The following is an 18,317-nucleotide window of genomic DNA, read 5'->3' as shown; positions in this document are numbered from 1 at the left end:
GACAGTCTGGGATATGTCAGTGATCAGCAGCTACATTGACTGTGACAGGTCACCTAGTGGAAATAGCATGTATTTCCTCCATATGCCAAATATGGTCAAAATGACCTCATCAGGTGGAAAATAGTCAAAATGACAAATTCAGAGTCAAAAGCCCAGAATGACACCCAGAAATAATACAAGTCCTGTTTTTCTGCTCTGATGGCTGTGGGATCAAAAATGTCAGTTTGAATGGGTTTCAATGGAGAATTTTTGGACCTGAACAGTCTTAGTTTAGACTTTTCACAGATTAAACAAAAATAGATAGACAGATATAAATTTTTGGCAATTTTGGAGGAAAACAAAAACATTTGGGCTTTTTTTCCTCTAGAGATTCTGTATCTTCCTAAAATGTATGCCATATCCACAGCCAATATTATTTAAAAGGAAAAAAGAATGAAAAACACCTAAAATGCACCAAACAGTCCACGAGGGTTAATATGAGATGATTTCAGTCCGTTCAGTAGAGTATGTACCTTTTTATTTTGTTTTCACTTTCATTTATTTTAAAGTGAATTGTGACAAACTTCAGATGTGTTGAATGTTTGTGATAAATTGAAGGATTTATGTGTTGAGAAAATTCTAAATGAACTCTTTAAAAACCGTCCTGGATCAGCTGGAAAATGTGTCACCATATCAGTCTTAAACTTTTCTCAGACCTGTCGATGGTGTGAGCCACTCTGGTCTGGATCTCCTCGGCCAGGAAGTTTCCCTGAGAGTGGAAGCTCTTCGCTGTTTCCACCAGACCCTGTTCATCGGAGAAAACTGTGAACATACGGAGTTAAAACACACGAGCCGGTGTGCAGCCGGTGTGCAGCCGGACGCAGCCGCGGCGTACCTGGATTCTGTCTCTGTGTCCGTCCACCTCCTCCTCCAGGCCCTGCAGAGCCTTCAGCAGCCTGTTGACGGACGGCAGGTCGCTGCCACAGTCCTCGTTGGTGAGCTCGCTCTCCACGGCGGCCATACACTGCTCCACGTCGTCCAGCGAACGCTGGAACTGCAGCGCCTGAACAAAACACACGTTAACACCACCGTCTCACCTGATGACTTATTTCTACTCAGCGTTCATAAACATTTTAACCAAGACTTTTCCAGGACTTTTCCAGGACTCTGAGGCACATTTTAAAGACCACAAATTCTCTGAAACAACCACTGATACTCTGTATTGGTTCTTTTTCATTACTATGTAACAGCTGTTTAAGAATATATATATATTACTGTTAAAGGAAACATCCTTCCAAAGCGACAGACTGATGGTTTGGATGTTTCCTTTAGACATTATGGCCTTTTTCTTTGTCTTGGAAAATGTTTTGGCCATTTTTAAGGAGAAATATATATACATTTTTAAATTTTTGTGGAAAACATTTGGATGTTTTTTTCAAATTCAAAAAACGATTTTTAGCGATTTTAAAAGAAAATATTTTGGGAATTTAAAAAAACAAAATCTGATTCTGGCAATTTCAGGCAGTTTTTTGGCTTTTTTTTTCTTTTTTCAATATTCAAAGAAAAGTTGTTTTATTGCTTTAAGATTTTTTGTGATTTGGGGGGATTCTTTCTTTTTCAACATTCAAAGAATATTTTTTTGACAATAAAAAAAAAATCTGCAATTTGTAAAGAAAACATTTTTTTCTTTTGCTGATTTAAGAGATTATTTCCTTTTTCTGTTTTTTTTTAAGTATTTTCTTTATTTTGGAAACATGTTTTTATTTTAATCACCAAAAATGACAATTTATCACAGCCAGAAATTATCAAAAACAGAAATTATTGTTGGATTTTAAAATTTCCGACGGTTCTTGAACTCGTGTTATTATACATGTTTGTGAAACCGATTTTTGGGACTTTTCCATAACTTTCCATGATATTAAGTTCACCAAAACTTTCTGCTGCAGATGACAGCATGGTTAAAGTTGTGTGTGTGTGTGTGTGTGTGTGTGTGTGTGTGTGTGTGTGTGTGTGTACACACCTGGTAGGCGTCCTGCAGCCTGGTTTTCTTCTCCTTACAGTTGTGGATGAGAGCGTCCCAGCTGTCCGTCAGCTCTCTGAGTCGAGGTCGGACCTTCACTTCAGCGGATGGAGACTCAGACAGCAGCTTCTCTGCTTCCTGCAGACACAACGGACACACCTCTGTCAGAAACCGGATCCGAAACTTCAGTTTAAGTAGTAAAACCACAGTTTAGAAATAATCTGCTGCAAGTCAAACTCAAAACTGGAATTTAGTACAAAATTATCAACATCAGAATGCACTTTAAGCGTCAGAAGTAAAAGTACACATTTTCCAAAAAAAAAAAAGTTGATATTATTGGTTTACAGGATAATAAAAACTAATGCGTACGTACACACACACACACACACACACACACACACACACACACACACACACACACACACACACACACACACACCTTGGTGAGTGTGTCCACTCTGTAGCGGTTAGCGAGGATTTCGGCTTCGAAGCTCTGATGTTTGAGCAGTTTGGCCTGAAGGTTTGTTGGTTCCCTCCAGTTCTCATCCAGCGCCACAGCGTTGCGCTCGTTCAGCCACACACACACCTGCAAGACACACATACACACACACACACACACACAAACACACACACACACACATTTACTGCAGGATAAATCTCAAATGTAGTGTGTATAATATTCTGAATGGCCTTTAAGGATCTGCAGACACACACGAGGATGGAAAAAGATCAAATACAGTAGAAAAGATTGCATAATAATTATACTAAAACTACTATATATACTACTGCAACCACTGCAACTACTACTAATAATTAGAATCTTTATTTGTATGGCACCTTTCATACATAAAATGCAGCTCTAAGGGCTTCACATGTGAGAGCGCTAAAAATTAAAACCTAAAAAAAATAAATTAAAGTAGAGTAAAGTAGAGATTAAAGTCCAGGAGAGACCAGCAGAGTCCAGTACCTGGTAGCTGCTGGACAAGAACTGCTGCAGCTTCAGTGATCGATCCAGAGCTTTGTGACGAGATCTGCTCTGCTGCTGCAGCTGACTCCGCCTACACACACACACACACACACGCACACACACACACAGTGAGAATGAGAGGTGTTTTGTGAGGTGACGGGTGTGATGACGTGTTTTGCTGCAGGCGACCTGTCGGCGAGCGCTCGGCTCCGGGCTCGGATGTTTTCGGAGTCGTAGTGTTTCTCCTGGATCATCTTGTGGCTCAGTTTCTCCACCTGCTCCAGCTGCTCCTCCTGAGCCTCCAGAGCCTCCTCGAACTGAGCGTGCTTCCTCTGCAGAGTCTCCACCTCCATCACCGAGCCCTGCACCCACACCACAGAAGAAGGTGATGATGATGATGATGAAGATGATGATGTTTGGCTGGTTTTTGTTTAAGAATTTACTCATCAGATGGCCGTTTTTTACCCCGAGGTCCTGGTTGGAGAGAAAGGCCTCCTTGTTGGTGAACCAGCTCTCACACTGCTCCACAGAGACCAGGAAGACCTGCAGAGGGAGAACCGCTCAGTAAGAGGGACGCTTTGCACATTTTCAACCAGAGAGGATGATGTGTGGTAAACTTCTAAACATCTAACCAGTGACTTAACACTGCGTCCTGCACAACGAAAACACAGCCCGAAAAACCGAGATCAAACCGAAATAGTACGCAGCGCTGATCAAATATAAACCAAGGTTTTCTCCTTCTTGAGCAAAAGTGAAAGCCAGAAAAAGAAAAAGGACTCTTTTTCTGTTTTCTCTGGTCATGCAGCACCAGTTTTAAAAGGATTTGTGTCTTTCTGCTGCAGAGAGCAGTTTTATCTGAGGGCCTTCTTTATCTCGGTGAAATGCTTCTTTAACACTCAAACTGTCAACAATCCCAAAACTCAGAGCTGCCACGCAGTCATTTTAAGATTTTGAGATTTTTTAAATAACCGAAATCCCCAACACGGGCATTATGTCGGTTAGAGGTTCTGAATGTCGGCTTCGATTATTTTTCGGTTAATTGCTCAGCACTACAAATATTGTTCTCATTCTTACATTTTATCATAACTTGGCCACGTGTCCGGACAGGACGAGGTTTTGGTCCGTATCCGGACCGCGGTCCGCCAGTTGGTGATGCCTGGCTCACAGGTACATGTGATGCATCAGTGGTATGGGCGCTATTAAAAGCCACCTCCGTGCGTATTAGTTAAGCGCAATGAAAAGTCCGCCTGTTTTCCCGCCAAAACCGCGTCCACATCCTCCTGCTCTTCAGACTTTTTCAGGAATGCCACTAAAGCGAGGGCTCCACTCATGTTTGTTACATTTTTCTTTCACCACTACAGCGGCGTAGATAGAGGTCACATGCCAACGATGTTTGTGCGTACTGACGTCGATGGACGTACGCTGTCGCCTGTGTTCAGTAGGTGACGTCATCACACAGTCTGCACATGTCTGTTAATGTCGTACCAGAGTTTCCTCAGATCCTGGTTGCAGAGTAGAGCTTCACTAAACTTAAAAGACTGTAAAAACCTGGAGGTGTGCAGGAGGCTGTACACAGCGCAGCAGAAACACACACTGTGAGGACTGACAGTGAGATGATGACCTGCAGGGTCCGGGCCTGCTCCAGGGTCGTGTTGCGGTGCAGCCAGGCGCGGCCCAGTCCAGATCTGGTTTCCTCTAGCTGGTTCAGGGCCTTCTGGATCTCTGCCTTCGAGCTGTGACCGGACCGGATCAGACCCAGACCAAAGTCCCGCACAGAGTCGATGCGCTCGGCGCGGGCGTCGATCTCCGTCTGTGAATACAGCGACACGGTTCAGTGGGATTGAAGCGAGCAGGAGTCTCCACACCGAGCCGAATCTCACCTTCCAGTCCTGGTGCTCCACGATGAGCCGCTCCGCCTCGGCTCGGGTCTTGGGGAGGCCTTTCTCTGCCATCTCGCTGCTCTGTTTGAGGCTCCACTCCAGCACGAGCCGCTGGTTGGCTTTGAAGAGCTGCAGCTGGTGCGCCTCCTGCAGCTTCTCCTTCCTGAACAAAGCACGTCTGACATGACTCCGTCTGCTGGCAGTTTCATGCGGCGCTCGGTCTGAACCAGTCAAAACTCACCTGAGTTTCACCTCCTTCTCCAGAGTCTTCAGAGCTCTCTGCACCTCCTTCTGTTTGTTCTTCAGCTTGTCGCTCATCACTGATCGAGACTTCAGGTGGTCCAACACCTCCTTCTCCAGAGCCTGTGAGACGAGGTGTAGGGCAGTAAAACTCATCGGCTGTATAAACTAAACTCACATCACTCTTACATCTTTTCATGAATATTTTAAAATCACAAAACAAGACAACAAAGTCCTCAACACTTTACATATCCCACCCACATACTACAAGCCAAATACTAACATTAACCCTTTGAAACACAGAGCCACATCACTTTCCTTTTGCTGCTGTCAAATGACTTTCACAATTATTTCACTCTTTGAGCAAATTGGTGCAGATTCTTTTAAAAACATGAAAAGAAAGCAAAGCGCAACTTGGGAAGAAATGTTCCACGAATTAGTATATTTATTAGATATTTTTTTAAAAAGCTAGAGAAAAATATTTATAATTACCATAATTACATATGTGAGCCAAATCTGGCCCCTGATGGGGCCCCTGGTGGCCCCCCAAACATTTTCTAACTGGCAGTAAAAAAAAAGTGATTGACTCTGTGAATAGTTTTTGTCCTTTTAGTCTCCATAAGGTGTCAGAGACATAAAACAGCATCAAAACAGAGCTTGTTGATCAAAAAAAGAGCCAGAGGAGGATCCCCCACACCCCCGACAGAGGACACAGCTGAGACTAATGTCCTAAAATCACAGAAATGTGGTAAAATCCTAGAAACACCCTAAAATACTAGAAATGCCCTAAAATTCTAGAAACGCTCTACAATTTAAAGAATGTGCTTAATTCCTAGAAATGTCCTAAAATCCTGGAGATGTCCTGGAGGTGTCGCTCTCAAACAAAGCTCAGTAAAGAGTGTCGGTGTTAGACAAAGCTCTCCAGCTGACCTTTGACCTCTCCTGGATGACCCCGGCCTCTCGCTCCGTCTCCTCGTGGCGTCGGATCAGGTTCTCCACGCTGTCAACATCGCCCCCGCAGTCCTGACCCTGCAGCAGCAGCATCTGCACGGACAGAGGACATGAATTCGCACCGTGTGTCCGTCTCAGCCGGAGGTCTTGCGTCGTGTTTTAAGGCGGTATCACATGACTGACCTTCTCGTTGGCTCTGTCTCGGACCTCCTCCAGCTCTCTGATGAGGGCGTGGACCACCAGCGCCCCCTCCAGCTTCTTCTTGTAGTTGTTCAGATCTCCGTGGAATTTGCTCCACCTGGAGGACACGAGACGTTCAGAGTGTTTAACTGTAAAAACGATGAACAGGTGAGAGTCACTGTGAGCGTTACCTGTCGTTGAGCTGCTGTCTCCGGTGTCGAACAGTAACCAGCTCGTCGGCGCTCTGTCTCTTCTCCAGTCTGGCCGCCAGTCTGTTGATGGCAGTGATGTGAGCGTCGTCCACCGTCACGTTCTAAAGATCAAATACACCTTCAGTGTATTTATACATGCATTTTATACTGCACTGTAACAAAAGGTGTCCCGCAAGGATCCATCCTGGGCCCGGTTATGTTTTCCATTTACATTAATAATAATATGTCATTTTTAGGTCATTTTCAGGCTCATCTTTTTGCAGATGACACTAATATTTACTGCATTACTGATTCTGTACAACAGGCCACAGAGAGCCTACAGCTTTCTTTTAATACTCTGCAAGATATTTTAATTGATCTTAAATTGGTGCTCAATGCTAATAAATCTAAATGTATGCTGCTCTCTAGAGAATCCGCTCTTAATGTGTCTGATATCGAAAGAGCTACACAGAACAAATATCTTGGCATTTGGCTTGATGAAAAGTTTACTTTTAAGTATGATGTAGATAATCTTGTATGTAAACTGCAGCAGTAAAATTGGTTTCCTGTATACGAACAAAGCCAATTACCCAGTGAACCGAAGAAAGAGGGTTACTGAGGCTCGTCATCTCTGTACTTTTGAGCCGCTTTGTTTAAACTGTGTCAGGTTTAAAAGTCTAAACCCCCAGAATAGGACGACCTCACTTTTTCAGCTATATTTAGAGGGGAAAAAACAAACAAAAAAAAACATCTTATATTCTGATTAATTCAGTATTCTTCTTCTTCTTGTGCATTTTTACTTGTATTTTTCAGGTGATGCAAATTTTCTCGACGTCATTGTAAATAAGAGTTTTCTATCAATGATCCATCGAGACTAAACAAAGATCGAATGAATATTTCACAAGTGCAATTACCTTCATGTGCAACTGGTGTACATACATATTTGTTAAACTGTGGAGTTGGCACCTTGCTGGTATTTTGCACATTGTTTTTCTTCATATTTTTCTATATTTTTATTATTTTTTTACTATTTATATTGTTCTTCTGCTGCTTAATCTGTACACACCTGGCTGCTGTAACAATGCAAACTTCCCCACTGTGGGACTAATAAAAGGATTATCTAATTCAATGATCTCACCCCGTCTCCAGTTCCTCTGAACTCGCCCAGTTTCTTCAGCAGCTGGACTCCGTGTTCATAATCCTTTCCAACATCTCCGACATTCACCATCACCTCCTGAAACACAGACAGCATTACAGACGGTAAAAACTCTGTAAAAACTCTGTAAACACATCATCAGCCCGTCCCTCCCTCGGTCGGTCTGCCACCTTGTGTCTGATCCAGGCCTCCACCTCCTCCACTTTCTGCAGGAACTCCAGGAAGTCCCTGTTATCCTCCAGAGCTTTCCCTCGGGCAGCCAGCGCCTTCTTCAGCTCCTCCCAGTGGAGCTGCAGGGTGGCAGCACTCCTCTTCACCTCCCTGAACCTGGAGTGTCGCAGGGAGACCAGCTCCTCTCCAGCCTGCAGGAACAGAACAGGAGGAAGTTTAGACCTTCTTTAAGTTCTTGAAATACACAATTGTACAAAATAAAATACAATCCCAATCCCCCAAACCCTCGATCCCACCCCGGTAGGCTACTCCTGTCAAAACTAAAATAAAGCAGTGCAATCAAACAAGATTAGACAAGCAATGCAAATAAGTAAATGAGAGAAAACAACTTCAAAGAATTTATAAAGATGTAAATTATATAAAATCTAAAAAAAAGAATAACGAAAAAAACACAAAAACAGAAAATTATGTAAATATAAATTTATAAAAAGAAAAAAACCCACAGAAAAAACTAAAAAATTAAATAAATATAAATCACAAAAAAAGAAAAAAAAGGGGAAAAATGCTTACAAAAACAAAAAAAATAAATAAATATATATTAAAAAAAGAAGAAAAAAATGCACAAACACTTAAAAAAGCCCTAAACATTATGCCTGTTGCTCCACACTCCAACACTTCATATGTCTATATACATATTTCCCTATGACTCATTACACATTATCCCACTAACATTAGTAGAGTAGGGCATAAATGGGGTCCACATTTCACCAAATTCAGCTTTCTTCCTTTGAAGTGGATGCCATGTTTTTCCAGTAGAACAGGAGGAGGATAGAGATGGTTTTTGAGTGAGTGGAGTCCAAGGTTTTTCCTGAGAGAACGTCTGGTCTCACCTGCAGCACGGAGCCGATGATCTCGCTGTGAGCCAGGATCTCCGCCTCAAACACCTGATGCTTCTGCAGCAGCTTCATCTTGGCCTGCAGGTCGCTCAGGTCGGCTTTCCCGTCCTCCGCCATCTTCTGCCTCCGCTCAGATACCCACTCCTCCGCCTGACACGCACGCACACACATACACACATACACATACATACATACAAACATACACACACACACACACACACACACACACAGAATTAGAGGTTAAAAAATTATCACCCTGGCTGATTATTGAAGCTGATATTTGGCATTTTGCTGATTATTTTTCATCAGTATTTTATTCTAATGATTCCAAATAAAAAAATTTAACAGCGCAAATAAAGTGTAAGTATGGGACGAACTTTTAATTTTCAAAACCTCGGCTTACTGCTTTTATCCATTCAATTTTTTATCTGAATTTTCACTGAACTTTCCGAAAAAAACATGCTGTGAACTTGCTGTTTATAATGAAAATTTGCTAAAGGCTTTTAAACAAAGGTTTGTGTTTGATTTTGTTATTTTCCAAATTCTTAATACTGAAAGAAAGATTTCCATTTTTATTGTAAATACACCTTTTTTTCTAATATTGGAATAGTGGTTATCAGTCTCACTAATTACTAATAATCGGTATCGGCCCTGAATAACCTTACATATAGATAATAGATAATCACCTCAAACAAACAGGCTAGCTGAACATTTTACCAGAGGAGCAGAAATGACCCAAAAAATGTACAACAAAAACTTGGTTAAAAAGTTGGTTACCGCAGCAACGTCTCGGCTGAAGATGCAGAGCATCCTGGAGAGCTCCAGCTCCTCTCTGCGTTTGGCGGACAGCTCCTTGATCCGATCTCGCCGCTGGAGGAGGGCCTTGAGTTTGGTTTGGACGCGCCCGCTCTTCTCTCTGCTCAGCTGCTTCTTGAGCCGCTCGGACAGATCCTTCAAGGAGGACAGCTGCTCCAAACACAGAGAGAGAGACGCTGCAGCATCATTTATATGAAGAGCAATGAGCTGCTGATGAATGGGATACACCCAAACGGCAAACATTTAGGATGATAAAATATGAATATGATACTGAGAACTATATTTGGCCGTGAGACAGGAACATGACTGTTTTTTATTTATCTTTAAAGCTTTGAAACAGTTGCTTCCTCTCGATATTTCATCCTTTTTAATCTTGGTACACTGTCACAGAACAGCTCGATACTTTCCATCCCCCAAATCAGAACTGAACTTGGAAAAATGTCATTTTCTTACAGTGCACCTTATTCATGGGAAAATCTGCTAAAGAGCTTAAATTCAGACGCTCGTCCATCGTTACAGCTGTTCAAATGCTTTATTTCAGATCTTATTTTAATTCAGTGTTGAGTGAAATTATAATTCTTAAAGATGATTTTTCTGGCTTTTTGCCTTTATTGACAGGGCAGTATTAAGTGTGAAAGGGGGAGAGAGAGAGAGAGGATGACATGCAGCAAAGGGCCGAGGCCGAAATCGAACCCTCGGCCGCTGCAGCGAGTACTCAGCCTCTGTACATGGGGCACCCGTCCAACCAACTGAGCTACTGGGCGCCCCGAATTAAATTATAACTCTACACCATATCATGTTAGTTTTCCTGTATTTTGATCTCTAGCAGACAGAGAAGAGCGAACCTTGTCCTCCTGCGAGCTCAGCAGCTTCTCAAACGCTTCGTGGCGTTTGATCAAACCCTCCGTCTCGTCCACCGTGTTTCCCAGAGTGCTGTTCTGCAGCAGGATCTGTGGAGAGATGTGACATCCAATCAGATGCTGAACGCGATGTTTCTAACCTCCTCTGACGGGATGGAGGACTGAGTTCACCTCCTGTGAGCTGGACGTTTTGTCCATGCTGTTGACGTCTCTGTAGAAGACCTGCTCCAGGTGGACGCTCTCTAACCAGCTCTGCTTCTGCTTCCACTGCTCCTCCAGTTTGTCCCGCTCCTCCTGCAGAGCCTCCAGCTTCTCCAACACCTGCAGGAGACGCAGTTCAACACCTCAGACACCCAAATATCCGCTCATTCAAGACCTCAGTCACACCCCAAAACATTCTCTGATTCACGATACAAGTAAAGTGACTCTGAGAACTGTTTTTGTCCTTTTAGTCTCCTTTTATGTCTCTGACACCATAAGGTGTCATGCTGTTTTATGTCTCTGACACCATAAGGTGTCAGAGACATAAAACAGCATCAAAATAGAGCCAGAGGAGGATCTCCTCCTCGACAGAGGACACAGGTCCTAAAATCCTAGAAATGTCCTAAAATCCCTGAAATGTCCTAAAATCTGAGGAAAGTCTAAAAATCTGAGAAATGTCCTAAAATCCTTCAAATTACATAAAATCCTAGAAACACCCTTAAATATTAGAAATGTCTATGAATGTGCAAAAACCTGAGAAATGTCCTGAAATCCTAAAAATGTCCTGAAATCCTAAAAATGTCCTGAAATCTGAGAAATGTCCTGAAATCTGAGAAATGTCCTGAAATCCTAGAAATGTCCTAAAATCCTAGAAATGTCCTAACATCCTACACATATCTTAAGATCAGAGAAATGTCCTCTAACCCTGTAAACGTGTATGCGGCCCCTGCATTTGGCCCCTGGGCTCCTGTCATGTTGTCCCCCTGCCTCACCTCCTTCCTGTGGCTCCTGTCCTGCTCCTGCAGCTCCTCTCCCATGTCCAGAGCCTGCTGATACGTCTCCTGTCGCGCCTCCATCTCCGCCCACAGCTGCTGATGCTGCGCCAGCTGCAGGTCGGCGGTCGCCACGTCGCTGATGCTCTCCTCGGCGGCCATCGCACCGATCAGCTGGCTGCACCACAGGAAGTAATCCTGCGCCTGCAGACCGACACACGGGTAAGATCTGAGAGGCATGATGGGATTATGCATGTCTAATCGTCCGTCTGAGTGTCCTCACCGTGTTCAGGAACAGGTATCTCTGGCACGCCAGTCTTAGCTCCTCCTCCCTCTGCTCTGCGTGGAGTCGCAGCTCCTCCCACCGCTCCACCACTTCCTGCTGCACTTCCTGAAGGCGGAGCTTTAACTGAGGCGTGCAGAGGTCCAGGATGGAGTCGACGGCATCCAGCTGCTCCTGCAGCTGCAACACACAAAACATTATTTTAGCAGGTTTGTCCCACTGAGACTGAAAATCTCTCTCAGCAGTGAGAACAAAAAGCTGCAGACGGAGACACAAAGAGACAAAATATAATCCAAAAGCACTAAAATTTGCATTAAAAGACAACTTTCAGGGAGTCAGCTGCACTTTCCAATCCATATGTCGCGTACAGAGACTTTCAGGTGTCAAATATTTACAGCCTGTTTGATTCTATACCTGCTCTGTCTCCTCCCGTTTCCTGTCTGCCTCTTTACCATCAACTGTCCAATAAAAGGTGAAAATGCCACAAAATATCATAAAAAGAAACACTAAATGAGCAGTCAGCAGTGGGGATGTGGGGATTTCAAAGTAACCAAAATTTTCTGAAAAAGAGAACTGAGGCTGTGACACACCTGAGAACTGGGGGTCAACAGATAATCAGCCCGGCCGGTTATCGGGGACGATATTTAGCATTTTGCCGATTGTCCGTATCCGCATTTTATTTCAATGATCAGCGATAAAACTGTGTCAGCATGGGAGGAATACTTTTTACTTTTTTTACTATTTTTATTTATTAATTTTTTTATTTAAATTTTCACTTGACTTCATAAAAAAGTTGTTGAAAACTTGCTGAATGTGATGTTGAAAGTTTCAGTTTTCATCAAACATTTGTTAAAATCATTTAAACAAAGTTTTGTGTTGGAGTTTATTATATTCTTAATTGTAAAATATTAAGGGAAAGATTTTCATTTTCATTGTAAATGCATATCGGTTCCAAATATCGGTTATCGGTCTCATCGACCCTGAAAAACCATGTCAGTGGAACCCTGCTGAGGACTCCTGAGGACACCTGAGGACACCTGAGGACACCTGAGGACACCTGCGCCTCCTCTCTGCGTACCTGTTGCTCGGTGACGGCCAGCTCGTGGAGCAGAGCTTCATGTTTCCTCAGCTGTGACATCACTGCTCGCAGATCCTTGGCCACGTCGTCGGGGATGCTCTTCTGTCTCTCCTACAGAGACGGACGGAGACAGATGGAGACAGACAGAGACATTGTTTGACCTCCACATGAACTGCTGTGAGTTTATGTGTGGACAGACTGATACCTGGATGAGCGTCAGAGCGTCCGTCAGGTCTTGGAAAAAGCGGTGACACTCCTCGGCTCTCTGCAGCTGATCCTGACGCTCCCTGGCAACGTCCTTCAAATCCTCCCAGCATGCACTGCAAACACACACAGTTTAGACAAAGTCAAAGCTGCGTCTCAGCCTTCTGTCTTCTCCACTGAACCTCGTCTCTGCTTCCTGCCAAAAAACGTTCTTTACACACATTTTTACCATAAATTTCCAGGACTTTTCCAGGACCATGAGGCAAATTTTACATTCTCTGAACTGACCATAACTACTCATTATCAGCTCTTTTTTTTATTACTATGTACTTTTTTTTAAGAAGAATAATTTCACAGGGGGATTAAAACTAAATATTTCAACATAAAGATTAAAGATTAAAAATCTTTGGCAGCAATTTTTTTTTAATTTTGAAATTTCTGGCAATTGTTAAAGAAAAAAAAGGCTTTTTTAAAATGATTTTTGTACGTCAAACTTTTATCCCACAAAGAATATTTTTGAATGAATCTGCATTAGTGTTGCACTGATTTAAGAACAAACACGGTGACTCAGTCTCGGTGCGTACCGGAGCTGCTGCAGAGCGTCTCTGATGGCGGCGCTCTGCGGATGTTTGTTTCGGACGAGTCGAGCGGCGAGCTCGCTGCAGCTCTGCAGTCTCTCCTCTCCGACCTCCAGCTGCTTCAGGAAACCTTCAAACTTCCCACGAAGCAACTGAAACGTCACAGACACACGAACACTTTACAGTGACCTTTTTTATCAGTAATTTAATCACTTTTTAAAGATTTATTGGGAAGGGTTCCTGCAGCCTGAGGCACGTTAGATTTAAGACTTTTTAAAACGACTTGGAATTAAATTTAAGACCAATTTTACAACAACCAAAACAGACCGCCAATTGCTTAGGGACAATTTCACCAAATATTTATTGTAACATAAAACATGACCTTTTTAGAAGCAATCATGCGAGGGCAATTTAGCAGACTTTATATATTAAAAAAAATAAAATAAACTGAATCATTATTGGTAATAATAATGATAAGAAAAATAAAATAGATGTTAACAGATATTTTTGTTTTACAACGCAATGTCAGGAAAAAAAATCAAAAATCCCACTTCTGATGTCCGAGAATTTTCAAGACTTTTGAAATATCTGTTGAAGACATTTTAATATTAATTAAGTCCTTATTTTTAGATAAATCAATTCAATGTCTTTTAAGACTTTTTTAAGGATCTACAGGAACCCTGTTAATCAACAATTTTCTCATAAAATTAAGATAAAAAAGCTTTTTGTATTTTCATTTTTTAGTCTAACAGCTGTTGAATATGACTATTAAGAGGAGAAACTGTAAGTTTTTTTTTTTTACATGTGGACTTAATTTTACTATATGATGACTTGTTTTTCCATTTCACTTCACCAATTTTGCCTTCAAAGCAAAAATCCACATAAATTACACTCTGAAGTGCCACAAAATGGGAAAAACTCAAACGGAGGTGGATACTTTTTTAAGGCACTGTATGTACGGATAAAAGCTAATATCAGACGATAATATCGGCCTGTCTGATCCATCTTCGTGTTTCATTAATGAGATGTAACCTGGACGTGTAGGTAGTCGTTGCCGAGGTCCTGGGACTCTGCTGTTTGTCTCTGCTGGTTCATCCAGTCCTTCAGCTCTGACGACTCCCGCCTGAACTCGTGGAGATGGAGGACCTCCTTTAACCTCTGACCCCTGGAGGTGACACACACAGATCATTGAGCTGATGAAGGTACTTAAAACACTGAACGCCTGATTGCCGGTATTTAAAATCGCACTCCTTCTCAGTCAGAACTTAATCAAATCTGAACGCCTACACATGTTACACATATTTTTAGAATCTGTCACTTACGCTTGCTGAAAATATCATTATACCTGGTGTTAACTGACAAAGAAAATCCATTAATCTGCTCAGACATTGTAGGAAAAGAAAGCTGTTCTTTTACACAGTAAAACCCATCTGAGAACTATCATGTTTTTCCAGTATTTCTTCAGTATCACAGTGATCCAGTGAGAGCTGTCTAAACATCCAGGGGTGCACTGCAAACAGGCACAGCTGATAGCTATAGACTTTTAATGGAGTCAATGTGCAAAAATGTAAACAAATGCAGACTAAAAGGACTGAGCTCAAGTTGTAGCCCACAGTTATTGTACCTGAGAGCAGCCTGGTGCTGCAGCTGCTGGTTCAGGCTGCTGAGGCGACTGTAGGGCCTGCTGAGCTCCTCCAGGCTCCAGTTCTGCACCGCCTGCTCCACCTGGTCTCCCAGCTCCTCCACCTCCACCTCCAGCACCTCCAGCTGGCCCTCCAACACCTGCAGCCAAAGTCTCATCAGGATGCTGCTCTACACTTTATATTTCACCATCATACATTTTGTTGAAAACAGATATGCACAAAAAGGTGATGTTTTGGAAAATAAACTCTAAATTTAGGGGTTAATATATGAAAAGATGCAAAAAGTCTACAAATATAAAGTTGAGATGGTTGTTAGTATCTGCAGAGTTCAGTTTCACTTTGAGAAGGAGTTCCACAGGGAACGATGTGAGGTCCTCTACTATTCTGGTTGAGGACAGACCTCTACAGGGCAGAGTGTGTTGTACCTGGTGTTTGGTGATGAGACTTTGAGTGGCCAGCTGGTCTTTGCCGTAGTCCTCAGTGTTTACCAGAGCGAGGGTCTCGGTCAGCCTGGACTCCAGCTCTGAGCAGTCCAACAGCAGCTGCAGACGGTTTACAGTCAGAAAATTCAGCACACAATGTTCTCAAAACAACCAGTATGCTTACATGCACCAAATATTACAGTTTTTGCTCTTACTCCAAAAAAGTCAATATTCATCTAAGCTGTTTAGATGGCTAATGAAAGTAAATATTTCAATAATATTTCTGTTTACATGTAGCCACACATGCTCCAATTAACCCTTTGAAACCTGTAAATTGTTTTTAATTCTTTCAGAAAAAGGTGGAAGGCAACAGGTAACTTAACAAGACATAGCTGAAGAACTGCAAAGAATATTTTTTTTAAAAAGTTATGGAAAAATTACCTGAAAATAAACAAAAACAAACAAGAAAATTACCCTGAAAACAGAGTAAATGGACGAGAGGCTGCATGTCGCAAACTGCAGTAAAATCCCCAGCTGAGTCACTCTCACCTGTTCTCTGGTGATGGCTTTGCTCAGGTGAGCTGCTCTCCTGTTGCAGGCCTGCTCAAGCTCCTCCCACTCTGCACTCAGGTGTTTGCACCTACATAAAAAAAAAGAGCCAGGCCACAAAATCATTTACTAAGAAAAAAGTAGGAAACTCTGACATAAAATGCAAAAAAAGCAAAAACATAACCAACTCTGAAGAGAAAGACAACAGCACCTCTGAGACACTTCCTCTTCGTCTGATTTGCTGGATTTGGCCAGGCTCCGCCCCTTCTCCAGGACATGGTTCAGGTGTTTTTGGTGAGCGTTTACCTCTGCCTGCAATTCCTGTCGAAAAAACATCCTGTTTTAGCTGTTATTTTTAAACATATATATAATTTTTTTTTCTTTTTCAGAACAGGATTAGAACTGAATATTTAAATATAACTTTTTCATTATTTATGAGAGAGGAGGGGCTGGTGCAAAAAGGGGCAGGCGTGTCAAATGATGTTTTGGGGTTTTTTGCCTTAAAAAGGGATGTTTTCTTTAAATATCTGGGTAATTTTCTTTTCTCTAAAAAAATTTGGTGGTTTTAACCATAAAAAAATTGCAATGCAATTTTTGTCCTTGAAAAATTTTTTTTTACTTTGTGGGGGGTAAAAAAAATATGTATGTGTTCATTAAAAATCACCAAAAATTACATCATCTATCACAGCCAGAAACTGTAAAAAGAAAATATTGTTGGGGAGGGACCTTTGTTTTTTATTTTGGCTTTAGGTGGAGGAGCATACAACTTTAAATGGCTGCATTTGTATAGATTAGAAAATATGGTGGCAATTTATTTTTATTTTTTTGGCCATTTTTGAAGAAAACATATGGGCATTTTTTTTCTTTAAACATTTGTGGTGATTTCTAAGAGGACACTTAGGGTTTTTTTTTTATTTCTTTGCGATAATGGAAGTAAACAATTTGGCTTTTTCTTCTTAAATTTTTGTTTTCCTAAATTTTATTTTTTCTTAAATTTGTTTTCAGATTTTTTAAGAAAACTTTCTTTGAAATTACCAAAGAATGACACCATTCATCACAACCAGAAACTGTAAACACAGAATTTTTTTTCGTTTTTTCAGATTTCTGACGGTCCTTGAACACATTCTGTGTTATTATACAGGTTTGTGAAACAGATTTCCATTATTTAAAAAATATATATCAGGGTATATTTGGTTTTCCAAAACTTTTCCAGGCCTGAAAATTGCCATTTGCAAATTCTGTGATTTTTCATGCCAGTTGGTACCTTGTGTTTCTGCATGAGGCTGATGGCTCCGGCCAGAGACTTGTCGTATCCCGTAGATCCGGAGGCAGGAACGTGTTCGGAGATCCAGCTGAGCTCCAGGTCCACGTCGTGATAAAACCCAAACAGTAGCACCGACGCCTCCAGCTGAGCTCGACGTCTGTCCAGAGGCTTCTGCAGAGACTCGAACCTGCAGCACAAACATCAGCACGCTTCATTTTCCACTACGTCTAAAATAAATCACCCTCTTCATTTCTTCTGATTACTCTGTTTTTTCATAATTCGGGAAATTTAAATTTATAAATAAACTGAAGACAAGAGAACAAACAACAGAAAAATGTTAAATGAGGGCTGAGCAGTCATTTGTAGTTTGTTTATATTTACTATTGTTTGACTACAGGTGAAATAATACAGGGAAAAAATGCTGTAGTGCAGTGGTTCCCAACTGGTGGGTCACGGTCTAAAAATGGGTTGTGGGTCAACTCTGAATGGACCACCTGCTAATGTCAAGTTTATAAAAACAAACAACAAAAAACCACACTCAAGTGAAAAAGTCCAGTTTTAGCACCGTGCTTTTATTTTGGGAGTGCTGTTTCTGTTTATTCTTGCACTGTGTTTCAATTTTTTGTGAAATAAAATTGAATATGTGGACGTTTATCTAAAGTGTGCACTCTGAAATAATGAGTAAACACGTATATGTTGAGATGTTTGACCTGTTAGAGGAAAAGTCAAGAGACCAGTAAAGTCACAGAGACACGTCCGGTGGGGACGGGGACTCACAGAGTGAGGTACGTGTCCGTCTCGTGGAGGATCCTCTGGGAGTCGAAGTGATTGGAGGCGAGGTGTTTGGCCCTGCTGATGATGGAGTTGATCTTCTCCGCCAGCTCTTTGGCCTCCTGCTCCAGCTGCTGATGCTCCTGAAGAAAAAAAAAAACAGCTTTATTACTCAACAAACAACAGGAAAATGACCTAAAACCTATTTTCAAAAACAACAGATTATTAGAAAGATTTCCAAAAA

The 18,317-nt window shown here is 41.9% G+C and overlaps 1 protein-coding gene across 3 annotated transcripts in view; it reads right to left on the bottom strand.

The window, feature by feature from the left end:
* The window catches only part of sptbn5 (spectrin, beta, non-erythrocytic 5), a 76,084-nt gene that overhangs the window by 19,405 nt on the left and 38,362 nt on the right, over positions 1–18,317 (bottom strand). For all 3 annotated transcript variants that reach the window (XM_088087149.1, XM_088087148.1, XM_088087150.1), the window contains 31 exons: positions 18,080–18,216; positions 17,303–17,489; positions 16,250–16,359; positions 16,039–16,129; positions 15,493–15,609; positions 15,049–15,206; positions 14,457–14,589; positions 13,431–13,576; positions 12,848–12,962; positions 12,643–12,753; positions 11,565–11,744; positions 11,282–11,485; positions 10,479–10,628; positions 10,293–10,397; positions 9,409–9,597; positions 8,626–8,781; positions 7,735–7,926; positions 7,547–7,642; positions 6,409–6,530; positions 6,221–6,335; positions 6,017–6,130; positions 5,088–5,209; positions 4,847–5,009; positions 4,588–4,776; positions 3,432–3,509; positions 3,156–3,328; positions 2,967–3,057; positions 2,439–2,585; positions 2,000–2,137; positions 875–1,042; positions 696–784 (listed from right to left, as the gene is read on the bottom strand). In XM_088087149.1, the coding sequence (XP_087943275.1) occupies positions 696–784; positions 875–1,042; positions 2,000–2,137; positions 2,439–2,585; positions 2,967–3,057; positions 3,156–3,328; positions 3,432–3,509; positions 4,588–4,776; positions 4,847–5,009; positions 5,088–5,209; positions 6,017–6,130; positions 6,221–6,335; positions 6,409–6,530; positions 7,547–7,642; positions 7,735–7,926; positions 8,626–8,781; positions 9,409–9,597; positions 10,293–10,397; positions 10,479–10,628; positions 11,282–11,485; positions 11,565–11,744; positions 12,643–12,753; positions 12,848–12,962; positions 13,431–13,576; positions 14,457–14,589; positions 15,049–15,206; positions 15,493–15,609; positions 16,039–16,129; positions 16,250–16,359; positions 17,303–17,489; positions 18,080–18,216 (4,286 nt within the window). The remainder of the gene's footprint in view (positions 1–695; positions 785–874; positions 1,043–1,999; positions 2,138–2,438; positions 2,586–2,966; positions 3,058–3,155; positions 3,329–3,431; positions 3,510–4,587; positions 4,777–4,846; positions 5,010–5,087; positions 5,210–6,016; positions 6,131–6,220; positions 6,336–6,408; positions 6,531–7,546; positions 7,643–7,734; positions 7,927–8,625; positions 8,782–9,408; positions 9,598–10,292; positions 10,398–10,478; positions 10,629–11,281; positions 11,486–11,564; positions 11,745–12,642; positions 12,754–12,847; positions 12,963–13,430; positions 13,577–14,456; positions 14,590–15,048; positions 15,207–15,492; positions 15,610–16,038; positions 16,130–16,249; positions 16,360–17,302; positions 17,490–18,079; positions 18,217–18,317) is intronic.

This window comes from Plectropomus leopardus, chromosome 14, assembly GCF_026936395.1.
Source record: "Plectropomus leopardus strain MGB_pleo_1.0 chromosome 14, ASM2693639v1, whole genome shotgun sequence".
In the NCBI taxonomy this organism is placed as follows: domain Eukaryota; kingdom Metazoa; phylum Chordata; class Actinopteri; order Perciformes; family Serranidae; genus Plectropomus; species Plectropomus leopardus.
The sequence above is the reverse complement of the archived record's forward strand: the minus strand, read 5'-3'. Positions and strand labels throughout refer to the sequence as shown.